The 15,820-nt window shown below is 46.3% G+C and overlaps 1 protein-coding gene across 1 annotated transcript; it reads left to right on the top strand.

The window, feature by feature from the left end:
- The first annotated feature begins 246 nt into the window (after window positions 1-246).
- Window positions 247-15,537, top strand: RBM5 (RNA binding motif protein 5). Its single transcript, XM_056335264.1, has 24 exons — window positions 247-406; window positions 543-990; window positions 1,350-1,505; window positions 3,304-3,373; window positions 3,859-3,932; window positions 6,278-6,361; window positions 7,058-7,118; window positions 7,279-7,344; window positions 7,494-7,654; window positions 8,699-8,796; window positions 9,253-9,340; window positions 9,554-9,631; window positions 9,720-9,792; window positions 10,321-10,406; window positions 10,757-10,835; window positions 11,102-11,193; window positions 11,732-11,896; window positions 12,350-12,496; window positions 12,577-12,648; window positions 13,077-13,256; window positions 13,462-13,536; window positions 14,018-14,115; window positions 14,194-14,323; window positions 14,886-15,537. The coding sequence occupies exons 1-24, from the start codon at window positions 390-392 to the stop codon at window positions 15,009-15,011; spliced, it is 2,724 nt and encodes a 907-aa protein (XP_056191239.1). The 5' UTR covers window positions 247-389; the 3' UTR covers window positions 15,012-15,537.
- The last annotated feature ends 283 nt before the right edge of the window (window positions 15,538-15,820 follow it).

Here is a 15,820-nt window from a genome sequence, read left to right as displayed (position 1 = left end):
CTGGACGAGTGGAAGGTGTCCCTGCCCGTGGCAGGGGGTCGGGCTGCATGATCTTTGATGGCCCGTTCCAGCCCGACGCCCCTGTGACCGCAGGACGCCGGGGAGACGGGGAGGGAGGGAAGGAGGCAGACCCCCGCCCACCGGCCCGCCCCCGGCCCCGGCCCGGCCCGCACTACAGCTCCCGGCGTGCCGCTGGATGGCGGCCGCCGCCGCGCCTGCGCGCCGCTTGGAAACTTCCAGGCGGCGGCCGCTGTGCCTTCTGGGTAGAAGACGGGCAGTCACCTCGGCGCCATTTTGTGGCGAGGGAGTGAGGGGTTGCGCGGGTGTGTTCGTCGCCCCGTGGTGGCGGTTAGCGCTTCGCTGCGTGCTTTTGGATCGTAGACGGCGTCATGGGCTCGGACAAGCGGTGAGCTTGGGTGGGAGGGCGAAGACAGAGGGGAGGAAGGGATGGGGGGGGGGGCGGGCGGCCCCGTGGGGTGGGCGATGGTGGGAGTTCGTTGCAGGTTCTTCTCGTTCTGAGTTCGGCCCGGTGTGCCCCGCAGCGTGAGCAGGACAGAGCGGAGCGGCCGTTACGGTTCCATCGTGGAGAGGGAGGACCGTGATGAGCGGGAATCCCGGAGCCGGCGTAGGGACTCTGATTATAAGAGGTCCAGTGAGGAGCGCCGCGGTGACCGGTACGATGACTACCGCGACTACGATAGCCGGGACTACGACAGCCGAGACTATGACAGCCGCGATAGCCGAGACTGCCGGGACTACGACAGCCGAGACTACGACAGTCGCGACAGCCGGGTCTGCCGAGACTACGACAGTCGCGACAGCCGTGATTGTCGAGACTACGACAGCCGTGATTGCCGTGACTACGATAGCCGTGACAGCCGAGACTACGATTGCCGGGACTACGATAGCCGGGATTGCCGAGACTACGACAGTCGCGACAGCCGAGACTATGATAGAGACTACGACAGCCGCGATTACGATAGCCCTGAGGTGAGTGGGGCGGGCAAGCCGGGCCCGGAGCATTGCGCACTGCAGCATGGAGCAGCTCCGGCCGCCGTGGGGGGAGGGAAGGGGCCGGGGCAGGCGGTGGTGGGCTCGCCCCAGGTCCCGGTACGAGCCCTCCTGGGGCCCGGCAGCCTGGTCCCCAGTGCCAGCGTTGGCATCCCCGGGGTTTGCTAAGGGCGAAGTTGGGGGGGGGTGACGGGTGACCTTGGTGTTTTGCCTGAGGCCATCAGGACCAAACCTGAGAAAGGTGGTCGTATGTGGTCTTGTCGTGCTTTGTTTTTACGGCGTTGCGGGGGCACGCTGCTAGAAATTGCGCTGGTTAATTCTGGGCACTGGCTTCTCAGAGGGAGCGGGAGCGTAGGAACAGTGACAAATCTGAAGATGGATACCATTCCGATGGCGACTATGGAGAGCACGACTACAGGAATGACATTAACGATGAGAAAGAAAGCAAAACCATCATGTTACGTGGCCTTCCTATCACGGTTACAGAGAACGATGTAAGTAGCCAGAAAGGGGTTTTGCTTTTCTTGCACCTTGGGAAGTCTGCAGCTTTGTGTCAGCAGGTCTGTGTTAGTCACTGCTGCCATTTTGTTGAAAGCTGCATCATGGTGGCTCGCTTTCCAACGTGTTGGTTGCACTGCCATTTTGAATCCTAAAAGGTTTTAAACTGTCGCTGTTGAGTAACAGAGGTCAGTTGAATGTTAACCAGTTTCTTTCAAACAGAATAATTTGCAAATAGTCTTCTGTTTTTGTGCATGTTTGGATTTTTAAACTACCAGTGCTTTAAACAGGATTTTAAACTACCTGTGCTTTTCTGCCTTTTGGTATAGGAGGAAAGACGCATGTTTTGTTGTTTGGTTGGTTTTGGTTTTTTCCTTCTCCTCCCTGCCCCAGGAGAGAGACACAGAGGAGGTACTTACTTGAATTTTTCTGGGTCTTTATTGAGGCCAGAAGTTCTTACTGGTGGGGTTACACACAGCCACCAAGCTCCTCAGCTGAGTATGGCCCGGCACAAAGCTGCTTTGTGTGGGTACAGCTGTGGAAGTCGTAAAATGGCTGCTGTGGAGCTGAGGGAGCAAGTACAGATGAGCTTGATATGTGGTTATCTAACATTTTTTTAATGGAAAGATACTAAATGTAATTGGCTTAGAGCTTTCTTTTTTAATTTTTTTTTTTTTCTTCCTTGCTGGATTATTTTGATGACCAAGATACAGGCCCACAGCTGTTACTTGAGGGGTGAGTGGGAACCCTGTAAAAGCAGAACTACTCCAGTTTGTTTTCAGGCAGACTCCACCTTTGCCTCAAAGATCTTAGTGCATTTTTTTGCTAACATGAAGGATCCCTGTGCACCATTTCTGTAACAGAATTACATTTTTTTGTCTTTTCCTGATTATTTACTACCCTCCTAATACTGAGTGGGTTTTTTTTAGTCATCATGTGCTGGTCTGCTATTTTTGTAAGTGGTCACTAGTGTAAGCTCATGCATCCAAATGAGGCAACTCAGTCAGACATTACACAGAACATTTCAGAACAGTTTGTCTCTGAGGTATTAAGTGTTGTAGCTCTATAGTTTTGCAAAGAACTGTAGCATAATTTATGGGGAAGTTTATAATTCTGAACTCAACTTTAGACTGTAGATGATGCATCTTGGAACTACTAGTTGTTTTTTTAACATTACCTTAAGACTTCTGATTATGTACATATTTTTCAGCTTTTTCCACTTTTTCATGATGAAAAAGCTACTTGCACTGAAGATGTCAGTTCCAGTCAGCATGTAAATGGGCAGCTTTACATCAGATCCCCTGTAGAAGTGGAACTGTTAGAGGATGAGAACTGTAGTGTGAGCCTTAATGTATGTATCATGGAGCCTTGGAATACAGTGCTGGGAGCCAGGGGCCTTTAGGTAGCAGGGAGAGGGATGCTGACAGTGTCCTGTATAAAAACTATGGAGCAAGCACAGGGGTTTTTTTTGTCTTGTTGTGCCATAGGGATTCAGATTCTGGATGATGCTGTGGCCAAGTGAAGGTTTTGTTTTTTTCCTTCTCCTCCTACACTACAGTTGGTTTAGTGTAGCAAAGAACTGGTTTAGTGTAGCAAAGAACTGTGTGGATTCTCTGGTGCTCATCAGTCTCTTGTTAAGTTCTCCATAAAGGTTTTCTTTTTCTCTGAGATAGTTTGACAACGTTATGATTCTATGTGCCTCTTGCATGTACTGTAAGGTAGGTTGCTTCTGTGACTGTCCTAGCTGTCTGCCAGGATGTGAAAATTTAACTGTCTGATTAAAATCTCACACAGATTCGCGAGCTTATTGAGTCCTTTGAAGGTCCTCAGCCTGCAGACGTGAGGCTGATGAAAAGAAAGACAGGTGAGAGCTCTTAATCCAGTTTTTGACATCAACTTCCTCTTCCCTAGCCCAAAAGAGTATCCAGAATTGCCCCCAAACTGCAAGCACATGCAATAAAAAAAAATAAAAAATAAAAGGTTTGCCATGGCTAAGGAATGTGGCTTTTTGGAAGACTCTTAGATAGCTGGTCAACATGTAAAAAGAAGTCTGTCTGCAGGGGTTTTTGTTAACAGGTATTGGTAAGTAATGATAGTATAAACACATTTAATAGTATGTAGTCTGTTGCATGGTTACCTTTAAACATGGATTCAAATCGAGTGAAATGTAGCCAGTTAAGGGAGCTTGGTTCCTTGCCATGGCAAAATAACAAGCAGATCCCAGCAGTTGGCGTCGCATTTGTAAAGCTGCTTTGTCATGAAGTAATGAAGCAGTTGGAGAGAGATTCACCTGTTTTAAAGGAACTGACTAACACAAGTATCCCGTCTATATCTGAATGCTGTCTCTAGGTGTAAGCCGTGGTTTCGCCTTCGTGGAGTTTTATCACTTTCAAGATGCTACCAGCTGGATGGAAGCCAATCAGGTTGCTTCACTCACCAAGTCTAGATATTCCTGAAAATGGAACAAGTCTGTACAGTTTAAAAAAAAAAAAAAAAAAAAAGGAAAAAAATAAAGGTGGAAGGAGTGGTTTGTTCCATAACAATGATTTAAAAGAATAAAGGCTTTGTATATATTAAAATTTGTAACAGCAGGACAAAATACTGGGTAAAATTAGGAGAGAAAATTGGTTGTTTTGAGCACTCCCTGGTAAAATGTGCTATGGTTTTAATGGCTTGGTTTCAATTTAATTGGCTCATGAAGGTTTAGCAAGTAGTCTTTAGAAAATCTGAACTTATTTCCACCTGATATTTCTTCTCTGTTGCCAGAGAAAGCACCAGGTCTGTGCATTACGTTGATATTAACCCTGAAAGAGAAGTGTCAGATCATGGCAATAGTGCATTCTTCCAGTTAAAGAGGAAGAACTGGCTCTTCTAGAGGAAAAGCATGTTTATTCCAACTATATTTTATAGACAGTGAATTGTCACATACGTTATGCTGTGTATTTTGGCTTTTTTGAAGTATGACTTAATGCAGGGCCAAAATGCAATGAGAGTCCTCTAGTTTCTGGGATTTCCCTGTTGCACTGCAGTTTGACTTGCTTTTGCTCCTTTTTGAATATTCATAGTCTGTTTCACAATAGAACTTAAAAACTCTCAAAGTGAGCAAAGTATATCAAATCTTTGTTTGTTTTTACAATTGAATATTTGATGTGAAGGTCCCTGGGCAGCATGAGGAATGGTATCTGCTCTGTTGGCGTTATGCATAAAGAAGTGGCGCTGTAATGGGATTCACAGGCAGTTAGTTCCAGCAGATGGAAGTTGTGTGCCTTACGCTGGAATAGGGTTTCATGTGTCCTGTACGGTGGGTGATTTCCCCAGCCAGAGAGCAGTATTCAAATACTGTTTTCCTGACATGCTGCTCAGTAGGGTTGGTGAATGCAGTGGAAAGATTTAGATCAAAAAATTCATGCTCAGCATGTTTTCAGAAACGAGATAATTTTAATATATACAAAGCTGTACTGATGCATAATTTATTGAAACATACTCAAATTCACTCCAGTAACCAGCCACCCTAGTAGTAGGGAAAACGTAGACTGTCCCCAGCAGCCCAGTTGCTGACTGTTAGATGAAAGAATGATGTATTGCAACTATGCCAGCAGCTTTGTTTCTATGTGTGCATATCCAATGAGTGCTGGGCCCTCCAACCCTCCCTCCTGCCGGTAGGAGAAATGGCTTTGCCCTATTTAGTTGTGCAGAATGTGAGAGCCTTATTCATGCTACGTGCTAGATCTATGTCAGACCCTGTTATCAAGAAAAGCCACCGGTCCTGACACTTCTGTGGTACCTCTGCAGTAAGCCAATCTGCTATAAAAATAGTTTGTTAAAATGTCTGGGGTTTGGCCTCTTAATACGCGCTTCCTCAGATGTACTTCCTCAGACAGACTTCACCTGTTTGACTAAACTATGTTGATGGCCATATTGTGAAAGGGCATTCTGCATAGCCACACCTGGCAAAGTGTGAGGCTGAGAATCAAGGCTTCTTAACTAGATGTAAATTCCTAACTCCTCTAAAGTCGGAGTGAGAGGACATGCTGAAAGCATTATGAACTTTTCCTACCCTTGGAGAAGCTTCACTTGCAGTCTAGTTACTCATTTTGGAGAGCTCCTGCCTGAATGAAGAACACAAACCTCTTGTGCAGGCTTCCCATTGAACTGATGCATTAGTCAAAGGAAACCACTCTGAGTTACATTTCAGTTGATGGCACTTGTAATCCGGTCTCCAAGAAGTCTTAAGCAGGGTCCCTTTGGGAGGAATTACTGTATTTTCAAAGGGACACTTGTGAAGAAAGTGCTTGGAAAAGTAATCCAAATGTGGTTTTTAAAAGGTCTGGGGTATTTGGAGTAGGGGAAGAAGTGAAGCCGTTACCTAAGGATGTTTAAAATGTTGCTCAGTACTATACCAGAAGTGAATAGAAATGTGGGGGCAAAGAGACTCCTAAAAACGTGTTAATCCTGAATGCAGCAGGTTAGGACTTTGTCTCCTTCGAGACACTTTCTGGTTCCATGTCAGCGTTTAGTGTTTGGCAGCTTTTTCAACACTCCCTGATTCCGTTTATCTTTGCTCCACATCCCATTCTCTTGCTGCCCTCGTCCTCCTCTCTGCAGGATTGGATGGGCAGGGTGTAGGTGGCGGTGGTTGTCCTCCACATCCTCCCCATATGTTGTCCATTTAATTCAGGAGCACTGATTCCTCCGAAGGGTGCTCTGCCATGGGAAAATGAACATGTGTGCCTCGATACAGGAATAATTGAAACCACTTTTTTTGCAGAAAAAGCTGGTGATCCAAGGGAAGCAGATCGCGATGCACTACAGCAACCCCAGGCCTAAATTTGAGGACTGGCTTTGCAACAAGGTATCACATGTGGTTCTATGGGCAGGAGTCCTCTGTGCTTTTCAGTGGCTCTGGCTTGAACAAAGTGATACGTGATCCAAACCTGCTTGTGCTCCTGGTCTGTGTGATAAGCATAGGAACAGTAAAATGCAGGAATGAAAACGTTTCCTAGCTCGGGTGGCAAAATAGATGGAGTCACTGAGGTGTTGCTGCAGAACACAGATTGGGTGGTGAGGTGTGCTAGAGTAAGAAGTTGCGAGGTGATGGCTAATTTACTGTTGAATTGCTGCTGGTCTGCTATAGGCTGCTGTGTGCTCCTTGTTTCACACAGCCAGTGGAGGTGATTTAGTAAGATGAGGACTAGGCTGTTTGTCGGGCTTTAGCTACATTTCTTGCCCGTAAGGGTAACTTGTTTTCCACCCTGTGTTTGATTTTAACATGCTTTTTAAGTAGTTCCTATGCCTGGGATTGTAAGTTGAAGACCTCGCAGTTAAAATAACTGAAGAGTTCAGGAGGACTAAGGGAGAGATAGTTGGGATATTCTGAAAAGGAGCTGTGATATGGGCAAGGGTGGCTTTTGCTGTTCTTGATTGTTCTGGTGGGTTTAGCTTTGTTATGTTACTTTGTGTGAAAGTCTAGTTTTTGTTGCTATACAGCAAATGCAACCATTTTAACAAATCACTCGAGTTCTTACTAGACTTCTCTTATTCCTCATAGTGCTGCCTTTACAACTTCAGAAGGAGGCTAAAATGCTTCCGCTGTGGAGCGGACAAATTTGGTATGTTACACTGATCTCTTGGCTGTGTTTGATTTTGTGGAAAACTTTCTCTCCTGTGTAGGAAACAAAGTTCACTGTAGGTCCTAGGCTGGCTTGTGAAATGCTCGGTTTGAGAGAATGAGCCGTATTGTGACTAAAACATTTTCTTCTTCTTACGAAGATTCAGAACAGGAGGTGCCACCTGGAGCATCAGAAGCCGTTCAGTCTGTGGATTATTACTGTGATAGTAAGTAATCTTTGATTTGTTTTATAATTTGATACGTGAACGCAGGGACTGAAATCCTTCCTGTACCTCAGACTACCTGCTGAAGAACCTGAACTACGCCAGAAAGCGGTTACATGCACAGCTAATATCATACTCTCTTTTCTCCTCAGCCATCATTCTCCGAAACATTGCTCCTCACACGGTAGTGGAATCCATCATGACTGCCTTGTCTCCATACGCATCTCTGGCAGTCAATAATATTCGTCTAATCAAAGACAAGCAGACGCAGCAAAATAGAGGCTTTGCGTTTGTGCAGCTGTCTTCTGCCATGGTGAGGGCCTTACTGATGTGTTGGGAGAGAAACAGCTTGTTAACGTGCTTCTGTAGCTGAAGCATTTAGAGCTTTTGAGCTGTCTGACTGACTGCTCTGGTTCACCAAAGGTTAATTGAAACTCGGTGTGTCAAAGCTTTTCATCTTTAGCTGCAGTTGGGAAAGAAGGTGGTGGGGATGTTGTGAGCACGTAGGAAAGCTGTTTCCGTAGCAGAGAGCTATTCTGGATTAAAGGCTGGTTTCATGCTTGGATCACAAAAATAGGTCTGGGATAGTATTTTGTTAACTGAAATTAAGGTCTGGAGCATATAATATGGGACAGAGTGCGCAGAATTGGCCTTCCACCTTGAGAAGGAAGGGGAGGAGGGGGGTATTGCTGCTCTCTGCAGCATCCAAAGGGAGGGTCTAGGGATAGCAGAGAGACATTTTTCTTGAGGGTATGCAGGGATAGGACACTAGGAAATAGCATTAAGTTGAAACATGGAAAATTGCAGTGAGGTACAAGGAAAACCTCTTTACTGTGAAGGAGGACAGATACTGGCATAGGGTCCCTGAAGGATGGTAAAGTCTTTGTCCTGGAGGTCCTTAAAAGATCTGTAGATACAGCACTTAGGGACATGGTTTAGTGGTGGACTTGGCAGTGCTAGCTTTACAGTTGGACTTGATCTTAAAGGTCTTTTCCAACCTAAATGATTCTACGTACCAAACTCAAGTCAGCAGCATGATCTGTTTGGGCCTGCTGTAGGTAGAGTGGAACAGTTGTTGCTGCCTGAAAACAGGTGCCTGATCTCGATACCTGCTTGGCCTCCCTTTTGGAGTAATTTGGGGCAAACATCTTCAGTGACCTGGGGAGGGAAGCATGCACTGTTGGCATGTGGGCTGTGATCGGTCCCATTGTGCTCTTCTACATGTGTATAGTATGAGAAGATGGAGGTGTTCTTACAGCACTACCTGCTTTCAGCGGCTGTATGTGAAAAGGTGAAGCTTTGGAAACTTGTGAATCTCCAGTAACCTGCCTATAATAATGAGTGTTTTTTCTTGTAGGATGCTTCTCAACTGCTGCAGATTTTACAAAGTCTTCAGCCACCATTAAAAATTGATGGCAAAACAATTGGTGTTGACTTTGCAAAGAGTGCCAGAAAGTGAGTTGCAGTAACAGTTTATTTTTTACACCCCCCCTACCCCTGCCGTTTATATTGGAGATGTGTTGTCACCCAGGCTTTTTAAGATTACTGTCACTCCAAAGTTTTGCTTATGTGTCTTGTGTTGCATACATCCAGCTTTTTACTGTGTGTGGGGAGAGTGAAAGCAGTGTTTCCTACCACCCCTATTTCCAGTCCTCTGAAGATAACATCATAACTACTTGTGTACATAGCATGCTTGTTTCCTTGGAGACTTAGTGACTTGTTATTGACTGTACAACAATGAACCTCAAGTTCCTTTACTTGCCAAGCAGTGCTTTGGCTCATTCATTATAATCAGAATGTTTTGTAACTGCCAAGAAATCCACGTGTAAGGGCAGACTCTGCCCCCTTGCATAAGGAGACACTTCAGCAAAAAGCAGTATTTACTCAGATGCATGATTTTTGTGGTTACAGAGACTTGCTTCTCCCAGACGGTAACAGAGTCAGCGCCTTCTCTGTGGCAAGTACAGCCATTGCTGCAGCTCAGTGGTCATCCACTCAGGTATGATTTGGAGTTTGGTGCTCATAGTTGTGTTTTCCTGAAAAAGAAAATGTAGAGCATACAGTTTCACTGTTGGCCACTTGCTTGCTTGAACTGACCAAAGCTGCTTTGACGGATGTGAGCTGACAGTTGGGCTGGAGCCTAAACAGTGTCAGAATCCCTAAATACAGTAACCGTATCTGTTCTAACAAAAATTACCTGCTCGAATTTCAGCCACAGACTGGAGAAGGCAGCACCCTTGACTACAGTTACCTCCAGTCAGGACAGGATGGCTACACACAGTATGCTCAGGTTGGTAGTGGTGGTTATGCTTTAACCAGTAGGTGGTTGTAATTTGGGTATCTGCTCATCTTGCATTGTCGTTCTTCTCCATTTGCAGTACTCCCAGGATTACCAGCAGTACTACCAAAATCAAGGAGGAGTATTGGACACAGATGCAGCTACCATATCAGGTAGTACTTCTGACATGTGGGGATGCTCTTGTCTGTAATCATAGTGTTGCAATAGCAGTATTTTACTGTAGCCTTTGTTACTTTGCTGTGTAAAGGGACACTTGGCTCTCCTTGCTCTCAGGATGTGTGAATGAGTATGTGTTGCTAGAGGACCGTAACAGATTGGTTCAAGTGGGTTCTCTAGTTGGTGAGGTGAGAGCGCAGCCTCCACTCCAGCCTATTGACAAAAGCCTTGAGCTCGTGAGAACTGTGTAAGCAGCTCTAGACAAATCTTGAGCACTAGCAGCTCTCAGATGCCACGAGTCACTGGCCTTGGGAGCAGAATATTTCCTCCTGAAAAGGAAACTGTTCCTTGTCTGGTTAGAAAATACCCACTGTGTATCTGTCTCCTTTTGAACGTTTACTGCCTTGTTTGGCTGCTGGAGCTGGAATTGGGAGCTGAAACTGTAAACAAAGTAATTTTAGCACTAGGATGAAATACTGTTCTACAGATCAGTTGGCTTATCCATTATCGCTCTCTGTTGGCAGGAGCTCCAGTCACTACCACCACAGCTGCAGTCGTGTCCCAGAGTCCTCAGTTATATAATCAACAGACAAACTCACCTGACTCTCCGGTAATTACAGCACTAATTGCTCCTTGCTTTCAACACAGGGTTATGTGGGATATCTGGTTTAGCTGTTGCCTTCTCTCTTTAAAGTGGGTGGTACAGCAAAGCTGCTGAGTGTCCGTGGGTTGCTCACAGTGCTTATGGTCATAAATCATCTGCCAATTCTTTTCTGTGAAAAGTTTCTTGTTTAGTTTTTTTTTGTTGGTTAAAGGTGAGTGCTAAGTGTACTGGTGAAGAGGAACTAGCTGTTGTATGTGTGGTGTGGGCTGCTCATGCCTTAGCTCGCTGTCCTTGTTTTCTTGCACCTTGGTGACAGATTTTCTAATTGAGGTTCCTGATTTGGGTTTTTTTTTCAGACACAATCAGCACCACCTACCACTAGCACTCAGGCACAAACGGCTCCCCCGACTGGCGTAGTCCCTGGAACCAAGTACGGTAAGCAGTTGGGCGTTGCTGGTGGGGACAGGTATCTGTCACTGTATAGTAAGAGAGAGACTTGGCTTTGGCTGAGTGCTCTTATCGCCATATGTCAGTGGTGAAGCTGTCCCTGGAGTGTGTTCTGCATGGGTGATTAAGAGCCCTTTACAGACATGCCTGCCATTGTGGCTGGTAATAAACTCAGAATTTTAACTGAAATACAGAAAGATACCTGTCTGAATTCGACTGGAACGACCATATCCCACACTTTAATTTTTTTACAGCTGTCCCTGACACTTCCACCTACCAATATGATGAATCTTCAGGATATTATTATGATCCTGTAACAGGGCTCTACTATGATCCTAATTCCCAGGTAAACACAAGTTCTTCCCACCTGTCTTAACTGTTGAAGTCCATTAGTTCCCTGTCTCATCATACAAGTGAAATTAACTTTGAGGTGCACAAAATACTGAATGTAACAGATAACGTTCAGCAGTGTGTGTAGGACTGGGACTTCCCTCTGGTATAGCTCTTCCATTTTTCTCTCCTTCCCTTAATTTTCCTCACAGTTTGGCCCACATAGTGTTTGTGAAAAGAGCTAATCCTAACGGAGCTATTTTGCTGCTGGGTGCATGCAAAGTGCACCTAGCTCGGGGCTCTGGTGGGTCATCTGTTGAGAGAGGCAGAAGGCTTTCTGTAGTGCTGTTGGGCAGAAGGCCTGTGTCTGGGGGCAGCCGCTTCAGCCACGTCATGCCTTTTGACTCCTTTGTGGAGTCTGCAGAACTTGTTTGGACTCTACAGAACACCTTCCTATTTGATGCAGTAGTATGAATCAAACAGCCAGCTTTGGTTCTTCCTTGGATGTTTAGCTTGTATGAAGCATTTAACTGTCTTGACTCTTCCTTTGGCAGTATTACTACAATGCCTTAACCCAGCAGTACCTTTACTGGGATGGCGAAAAAGAGACCTACATGCCTGCTGCAGAAGGTGTCACGTACCAACAAACAGCTACCACAACTACCACCAAAGAAGTGAAGGAGAAGAAAGAGAAGCCTAAAAGTAAAACTGCTCAACAGGTAAAAGACAAAATGGGATTGTAACTGGGCTAAAGTCTTCTGTGAAATGGCATAATGGTTCTCCTTTTTCATGATAAAGGAAATCCTAGGTTATTCGGTGGGGTGTATGCCTGCAATCTGCAAGTATTGTAGAGGGCTGAGGAGAGGTGGAGTTGGCAAGGCTTCAGTGCAGAAATAAGCTCTGCATAGGAGGAATGCATATGGAATCATGCCAGGACCAGTGGGAGTATAACTAAGCCATCACTTCAAGGATTAGATCGATAAGAAGGGTTCATACAGTAAAAGAAGCAAGCTGCGGTATCTTTGAACACTGTATACAGGGAAACAGCTGCACTACATCCAGTGTCCTGTGATTTTAAAAAGAAAAGGTAGTGGGTTGACTTGTTCTGGAAACTGTACGCAAGATTGACAGCTGTGAGGGGAGCTGTCTGAGCAAACCACTCTGCATTTCAGATTGCTAAAGACATGGAGCGCTGGGCAAAGAGTTTGAACAAGCAGAAAGAGAACTTCAAGAATAGCTTCCAGCCACTGAGTACCAGGGAGGAGGAGCGGAAAGAGTCAGCGGCTGCAGATGCAGGCTTTGCCCTCTTTGAGAAGAAGGTGAAAGTGCTGGCAGTAGTATGGAGCGGGGTGTGGTATGGCAGAGAGCTTGGTGCTCATGGCATTGTTGTCTCATCCAGGGAGCTCTGTCTGAGAGACAGCAGATCTTGCCAGAGGTGTTGAAGAATGGGGATGATGAAAATCCACTGAAGGTGAGTGTGAGATACCTGGCAGAGGTATTCCCAAAGGTTACCGGTAAAGCATTTTAGAAGAGTTCTAGGAAATCCTTGCTTTCCACAGCATCATCTGTAAAAAGCTGTGGTGGTTACAGTGGTCTGACACAAGTGCAGTAAGATGAGGCTAGAAGAAATCACAGCTTTTCTCTGCTTAAGAGCTCGGTTGAGGTTTTGAGGTTTCCAAAAGCATGGTACTTAAATTACTGTTTGGTTAGTGGGAAGTAAGTCTGGCTGCCACTGTAGTATATTGTTCTTTTCAGTTGCGTTTCATCCTCAGTAATGAGAGGGTGATGCCCCTCCTGTGCAACACCAAACACATCTACAGTCTCCACGTTCCCTTTTTGGGCTCTCCAAACTGTGGTGATGCTGTCATGTTCCACCTAACACTGTCCTTCCTTTCTTAGCGTGGCCTTGTGGCTGCCTACAGTGGCGATAGTGATAACGATGAGGACTTACTGGAAAGAATGGAGAATGAGGAAGAGAAGCTGACTGACTGGAAGAAGATGGCTTGTCTGCTGTGTAGAAGGCAGTTCCCAAATAAAGATGCTCTGATTCGGCACCAGCAGCTGTCTGACTTGCACAAGGTAGTTGCGTTATGCTGTCAGGAGGGTACTTGGTTGCCATAATTCGGTGTATAAACCAAAGCTATAATACCTGTCACAGTTTGGAAAACTGTTCCTATTAAATCAAACATACTGCATTGGATTGTTGCTCTCCCAAAAGTCAGCTACTTACGTGAAAGGAGCTGTTGCATGTGTCATGCTGTTAACAGGAATCTCCTTGTTTCAGCAAAACATGGATATCTACAGGAGATCAAAGCTTTCAGAGCAGGAACTTGAAGCCTTGGAGCTGCGTGAGAGAGAGGTCAGTGCTGAGATGAGCAGATGAGTAGCTAATGGAAAACCTGCACAGGTGATATGTTGAGCTCTTTATCCTGACACATGTCACTTGAGATAATCCTTGTAAGCCAACCCCTTCTTGGGTCAAGGTTCAGAGTTGTCCTGTTGCATGGAGAGAAGTGTCCTATATCCCACGACTACTTCTTAGCAGGGAAGGGCCATTTCACCTCCAGCTCAGGGTTGCCAGAGTGAGACCAGAAACCTTTGAGTGGCCAATCGAGGGCTAATCCAGCAGGTGTTGGGGCCAGACTCTTCCTACCCTAGTGCAGGTTCCCATGTGCTCCAGGGACTTGCTCGAGGTTCTCTTCTGTGGTGTTAGTCAAGCTGTGTATTAGCAGGCTGCAGCGGACAGATACCTGTCATAGCAGGCATGTAGCTTACTCATAGCTCAAAGATGAGCAAAAGTGTTTTCAAAAATCAGTACTAAATCTGGTTCCCTCATGCAGATGAAATACAGAGACAGAGCAGCAGAGAGGCGGGAGAAGTACGGCATCCCGGAGCCTCCTGAGCCAAAGCGCAAGAAGGTGTACGATGCTGGCACAGTGTATGTATCTGAGAGCTCCTCAGCAATTGCTTCGACGCACGATGAGCAATGTGGTTAACTCCTCTCTTCTTCCTGCAGTAATTACGAGCAGCCCACCAAAGATGGCCTTGACAACAGTAACATCGGCAACAAGATGCTGCAGGCCATGGGCTGGAGGGAAGGCTCAGGCTTGGGAAGAAAATGTCAGGGCATCACAGCACCCATTGAGGTAAGTGGAGATGGATGCTGCTTTGATGAGGTTTGGTGCCTGTTTTTAATCCAGAAGCACTTGCTGCTCAAGGGACAAAATGGTTGTCCACAGCAAAGCTGCCTCTGTTGATATTCGCTCCTGCTCCTGTTTGTCCCATCAGATGCTAAAGCTGAGGCAGAGCTGGGACTCGGACAGGCAGGGCTCTGCTTCCGTCTCCCTTCAGAAATCTGCTCCTGAGGTGCTGTGGGGTGCTGTGGCAGTGGGCCTGCCCTTGAGCTGCGTACCTCGGGGTGGGCCGCCCTACCTCCCCCCAGCTGCTGGCTTTGGGTCTGGCTGCTCAGGGTTACTCTGTTAGGAACCACATTCTGTGCAGTTCCATTTCGGCTGGGGTTGGAGCAGTGTGGAGCCAGCAAGTGTGGGATGCTGTGTGCGGTCTCATCTCCTGGTGTCAGTATTTATAGCTGTGTGGGATCCCCAGGGGAGCTGGAGAAGTTGGCTGGATTGATGACTTTTCCTGTGGTGTTTTGCGTGGTGGTGTGGCCTCGCTGCAGAGCTGAAGCATGTGTATTTTCCCTTGCAGGCCCAAGTACGAATGAGAGGAGCTGGCTTGGGAGCCAAGGGCAGCTCCTACGGTGTCTCCACTGCAGATTCGTACAAAGATGCAGTGCGGAAAGCCATGTTTGCTCGCTTCACGGAGATGGAGTAACGCGCTGTGGCCCGCAAAGCACACACTTGTTAGCCAGAACTGACTGTTAAACTCTGTAGCCTTGGTGGCCTGCCTGTATCCTGGTTATGGTTTAGAGTTGACCATTTCATTCCCTTGGACTTTTTTCCCCTCTCGGCATGTAACACTTCCATGAGCAGATTGTTTGAACTGCCCCAAACTTCATGCTGGAGAGCTCCTGGTTAGACCAAAGGGGATGCTGATCTTTATACGGTCCTGTACATAATGTAATGTATTTTGTGTTTGGAGCGTGTTGTCCAGATGCTGTCCCTGCCCTCTGGAGCAGGGGCAGGACCTGTTAGCTGTGGTTTCACACCATCTCTGCTCTCTTTGTTGTATTGTCTGTCTGGGTTTTGGGTTTTTGTTTTTGGTTTGGGTTTTTGTTTTTTTTTGGAGAATTTACCTGTACATTTTGTATGATACATCTTTGTATAGACTTTTTGAAGACTTTGATTCTAGTTGCCAGTTTGGCTCATTTCCAAAAGAAATACATCCAAAAATGATCCTATTTCTGTTTCTCAGTGGGTGAATGAAGAATAAGTTGCCAATGCTACTGGTCCTTTCTGTGGTTCTGCTTCTTCCTTCATGAGAGACTTCATCCTGGAGTCTCCCTCCTCCACGTAGCGTTCCACTCTCCTGCTTCCTTTCATCCCTGTGCTGTACCTTAAGTGTCTTTGTCACAGCTTCAGCGTGAATGCTGGCTGGTGGAGGACCAGCTCTTCTTGTATCCCATCCGGCCATAGCTATGGGAGCAGGACAGGACCAGCAGAAACGCCTCTGAAGCTTGCTGC

This window comes from Falco biarmicus, chromosome 4 (genome assembly GCF_023638135.1).
Source record: "Falco biarmicus isolate bFalBia1 chromosome 4, bFalBia1.pri, whole genome shotgun sequence".
NCBI classification, from domain to species: Eukaryota; Metazoa; Chordata; class Aves; order Falconiformes; family Falconidae; genus Falco; species Falco biarmicus.
The sequence above is the reverse complement of the archived record's forward strand: the minus strand, read 5'-3'. Positions and strand labels throughout refer to the sequence as shown.